This window comes from Buceros rhinoceros, unplaced genomic scaffold, assembly GCF_000710305.1.
Source record: "Buceros rhinoceros silvestris isolate BGI_N320 unplaced genomic scaffold, ASM71030v1 scaffold40800, whole genome shotgun sequence".
NCBI classification, from domain to species: Eukaryota; Metazoa; Chordata; class Aves; order Bucerotiformes; family Bucerotidae; genus Buceros; species Buceros rhinoceros.
This window is the reverse complement of record NW_010388613.1, coordinates 1-4298: the sequence shown is the minus strand read 5'-3', so window position 1 is coordinate 4298 and position 4298 is coordinate 1. Positions and strand designations below refer to the sequence as shown.

Below are 4298 nucleotides of genomic sequence, written 5' to 3'. Positions count from 1 at the left end.
GAAATGCACGCAATTCCTTTAGCCAAAATTCCCGTTCCCAAATTCAGTAACAAACGTACACCATGTAAGTAGCTGTCCTTGTTAATCTGGCCTTTGTTTACAAGCTACACAGAAGAGTTTATATATAAATTATGTGCTGACCAGTTTTTTTAGTGAAGTCAGTATCCAGACAAGATGAACACTAGCCTAAGAAAGTCTTCTTCATAAAGAGCTGTAAACCAGTCTGTCATTCTCGGTCAGCTGGTTTTAAATTCCCAGCCACCAGTTAGGTATTTCTCCATACAGCAGCATGATACCCACTTGATGAGGATGGGAAGCTGCTGTCACGAGAACTAAGAAAATTTAAGTTTTATGATACCTCATATGATGCCTTTTACAAGCACAGCTGCATCCCTGTTAGGAACCTACTTAACCACAGCCTTGTTAAAGCAGATAAACCTCATCAAGTCCCCTGACGGCGTAACCATCTCTATATGGAAGGTGGATGATCTGCATCAAGGTGACACCAACCTATCAGAGTTTTTACTCATCTGCCTGCTGTACCGTTCCTTTCTCAGAGACATAGATACCATCCAAGAATTTCCTGATATCCTTGTTCTTGACCGTAGTGGCTTGCTGGATCAAGGCAGCTGCAGACAAAGCAAGATGATTAGCACAAAGCAACAGGTCCAAGACAACTCATAGCCTTTGTTTGCTCCAGTACTTCAAATAACCAAAGAAACTGTCACCCAGAGAAGGGAATTACCAACTCAAAATGCTGTCAGTACTAATGAAAACAGAGCACACCTCATGGAGCCTGTCTTGGCAACTTGGGGCAGTGATGGTTTATTACTGCACACTTGTACAACTAAAAAGCCTAAATGTTTGGTGTCAAAAAGGCCATCAATTCTGACTCAGAAAAAGGTTCTGTGCACTCATAAAAGCATCTCTAAGTTTAGAAAAAGCAAAAGGAACTATAAAAAGCAATTAGAGTGACTAGAGGGAAAAAAAATTCCAAGCTGTCCTTTACCTCAAGGTTTGAAAAAAAAAAAGACAGTTTGCTAAGATGACATCTTCAGACAGAAGTGGCAGTATCATTGTATCTGCCCATGCAACTACTTCACAAACCTGAATTGGAGACCAACTCAATGTCATTCCCTTCAAGGATCAGCTCATCTTTCTGGGCTTGGGATACTGCACAGGAAACACCTACAGAAAAGGGTAACATAAAATATTCACCATTGGTGAAGACGTTAAGTGCGCTGAAGAAACAGTATTTACACCCTGTCCCAATTCGCAGATCTGGAAAGTAGCATTCTAGACAGAAATCAACTCCCAAGACTTTGTTAAAAGAGCCCCCCAAATCCCTCCAGGATTGCCCTCCCTCACAGTTTCAGCACTCAAAGACGAGTGCAGGTCATGCTCTGGACTGAAAGCAACTAAGTGATATTCCCACTTCAGTATTCCTACAGCCCACCAGTAATCACCAACCCTGTGTGTAAGCGCGAGGTTTGGCCAGCATGGCTTCATCAGCTAGGTGGTGCCATTTGCCACATTCTGATGTTCATCAAGACAGTCAAAACTCTGCCCCTGATGTGTCAAGCACCATGCTTACACCAGCCACACCGCAAACACTGACAAGGAGTAAACACGAGGACATTCCAGAGTCTAACATGAAATGTTCATTTGCAAGGAGAAAAACACGAGTGTTTATGGTTTGACCTATTTAGTCAACAGATGTAAATGCCAACTTGAAAAAAATCAAATACAATAATGAAACTCATCCTTATACATATTCCACAGTAAATCAAAGTCAAATCTGCACTGTATCCACCAGGGTTTCTGGACAACTCTGATGTTTCCATCCAAAACCACCCCAAAACACCACCAGTCACACTAAGTATCGTTACCTGTACCTTCAATGGAAGCGGAACTATGAAAAAAATGGGTATGCAAAGCCTTCCTAACAGTCCTAAGGTAACTGTGTTTATGACATGTTTTGTCTCCACCTTTCAGAAGTTTAACAAGCTCCACCAAATGCCCACTAAACGCTAAAACTCCAAGTATGCAAGACATAAAACCAAGAGGTAAGAGGACGATTTTGTAGTTTATTACACATGCTCCTGGGCAATCAAGAAATTCAAAATACAGCAACACTTCGAAGAACAAAGGTACAATGTGGTGTAAAACTACTTCATGTACCATATTTAAAACAGAAACATTAATCTAAAATCGAGCACCTGCAGTTTACTAACTACGAACACTGTCAAGATCCCACCACCACGGAAGTAAACACCGGCTCCTTGACACTCATATGACAGTCACTAGCTCTAAACTAGTTATGAGCTATCTCTCATCACGAGAAATAAATTTCAAAAGCATTACTAACGATAAATCTAAACAGTGGCAAAAGTTCTGTAAGATTACATAAATTCAAACAACAAATGCCGCTTCAACAATAATTCACCATCTCCTGTGTCAGCACCCAGAGACAACAGTTTAGACACCCTAAAGTGCCTCTCCAGAGATGCTCACCTGGCCTCATACGCACTCTGCGAATGTACTTCTCTCCCAAGAAGTTGCGGATTTCCACAAGTGAGCCGTTATCCTGTATGACGACATTGATTGGGAAGTGGGCGTACACTGACCTCATCTTGTAACGAAAGCCCTACGATAAAGTACATCATCAAAAATTGAAACTGGAACATATCCAAGAGGAAAATCAGAGGCGCTACAGCTACTGGCGAGATCTGAGCACAAGATACATTGAAAATCATTTCTTAGCAAGGGCAGAACACTGAGCCCAAGACATGCCTTCTTCAACCTGTACAACTTGCTCGACAGCAAGTGCACAGAAAAAAAAATAAAAAGAGAGAGAGAAAGCTACATCTTGGATGCTGAAAGAAGTTCTCAGTGAAGTAAAAGGTCATTGTAACAGAAACGACAGAAGTTATCCTGTTTCAAAACACAACATACCAGCGTAACACCCTTTATCATGTTCTGTACATGGCTGCAAATTGTGCGAACTGTTGCCAGCTCCTTTCTGTTACCCCACCACTTGTCAACACGCAGCTGTGTAAAATAAAACATAAATACAATTAGCAAAGTTTTCAGCTACACTTTAAAACTAGAAAGCGAATGTTTTTGTGGCAAATTAAGAGTGAGAAGTTCAGGTAAACTACTTGAAAGCCCTCCTATCAGAAGCACTAAGGTATTTTGTTTCTTTGAAAGACAATTCAAGGCCCGCCCAGCACAAGTCTTTCATAGCCTAACCCCCAGATACAGGAGAAATCATTGTTTCTTCATACCTTGCTATTAACAGATCTCCAAAGAAGCTGGGATAGACATTCTGGCACCTTAAGCTGAGAAATGTTTTACCAAATGCTGAACACTGAATGGGATTGTCCAAAGCCAGTCTCATAGGTGTCCTCTAACGAAACACTGTGTGGGGATCCAGCATTTCAATGAAACACTGGATGTCTGAGAAAAAGTAGCTGAAATCAGCTACTCTTCCCCCTTGGTTTTGCATCTTTTAAGACAGTACAAAATCATCGTGCACTTATTTAGGAAACATCTGTTCTCCTGACATAACGTGCCAGTTCTAGAAGTGCAGAGATTCAGTTTTGTCTAGCTAAAACAAGCCAGTTTGTAAAGCACAGCACGTAATGATCCCTGCCCTTCCCACTAACCACCTGACTGCAACAACAAACAAAAGTCAATCAACAAAGTCATTCCAACACATCATGCGTTCCACAGTTCCCGAGTAGGTCCCGAGATTCCCCACAAGACCGGCTTCTTCCAAAACAACTCAAAAATAAGCGAAAACTTAAATAGCTTGTATGTGGCTAAAAATTTTGGTTCAACCTCCTACGCTACCAGTAAGTTTTGAAGCCAGCTAGCTGTACAGGTACCCTCCCTCTCCAGGCAGAGGAGCATCCCCCGCAGCACTCACCTTCTTGTGTTTCTTTCCCAGGAGGGACAGCTCCACGTTGATGTGGTTAAAATCCCTCCGCAAAGTTCCTCGGGGGCCCTTCACGATCACTGTCCGGCCCTTCAGCGAAACACTGACTGGAAAACAAAGGAGACGCGCGTTAATCGGCTGCGGGGTCCGCACCGCGAAACGCCTTCCAAACGCACCCGCGGACAGACGTACCTTGGTCAGGGATGTCGACGGTCTGGTTGCTGAGGATGGTCTTCATTCTGCAGAGAGCAACAGAGAGCAGCTGCAGACCCTCAGGGCAAGGCCATTCTCCTGCTCCTCCCCCGCACGTACCCTGGAACGCGCAACTACGGAGTGCGGCCCCATGTCCCCACCCGCT

The 4298-nt window shown here is 43.2% G+C and overlaps 1 protein-coding gene across 1 annotated transcript; it reads right to left on the bottom strand.

Annotated features, from left to right (window-relative positions):
• Positions 1-506: 506 nt before the first annotated feature.
• On the bottom strand, positions 507-4213 carry RPL9 (ribosomal protein L9). Its single transcript, XM_010146346.1, has 6 exons — positions 4133-4213; positions 3932-4047; positions 2956-3051; positions 2515-2647; positions 1108-1188; positions 507-629 (listed from the first exon to the last, which is right to left on the bottom strand). The coding sequence occupies exons 1-6, from the start codon at positions 4176-4178 to the stop codon at positions 523-525; spliced, it is 579 nt and encodes a 192-aa protein (XP_010144648.1). The 5' UTR covers positions 4179-4213; the 3' UTR covers positions 507-522.
• Positions 4214-4298: the final 85 nt, after the last annotated feature.

Excerpts from the sequence above, each read along its gene's own strand:
- RPL9 (XM_010146346.1), bottom strand. The coding sequence starts at position 4,178 with ATGAAGACCATCCTCAGCAACCAGACCGTCGACATCCCTGACCAAG. Across the intron at positions 4,048-4,132 it reads CGTCGACATCCCTGACCAAG|TCAGTGTTTCGCTGAAGGGC; the intron begins GTACGTCTGTCC and ends TTTGTTTTCCAG. Across the intron at positions 2,648-2,955 it reads TGATAAAGGGTGTTACGCTG|GGCTTTCGTTACAAGATGAG; the intron begins GTATGTTGTGTT and ends ACTTTATCGTAG.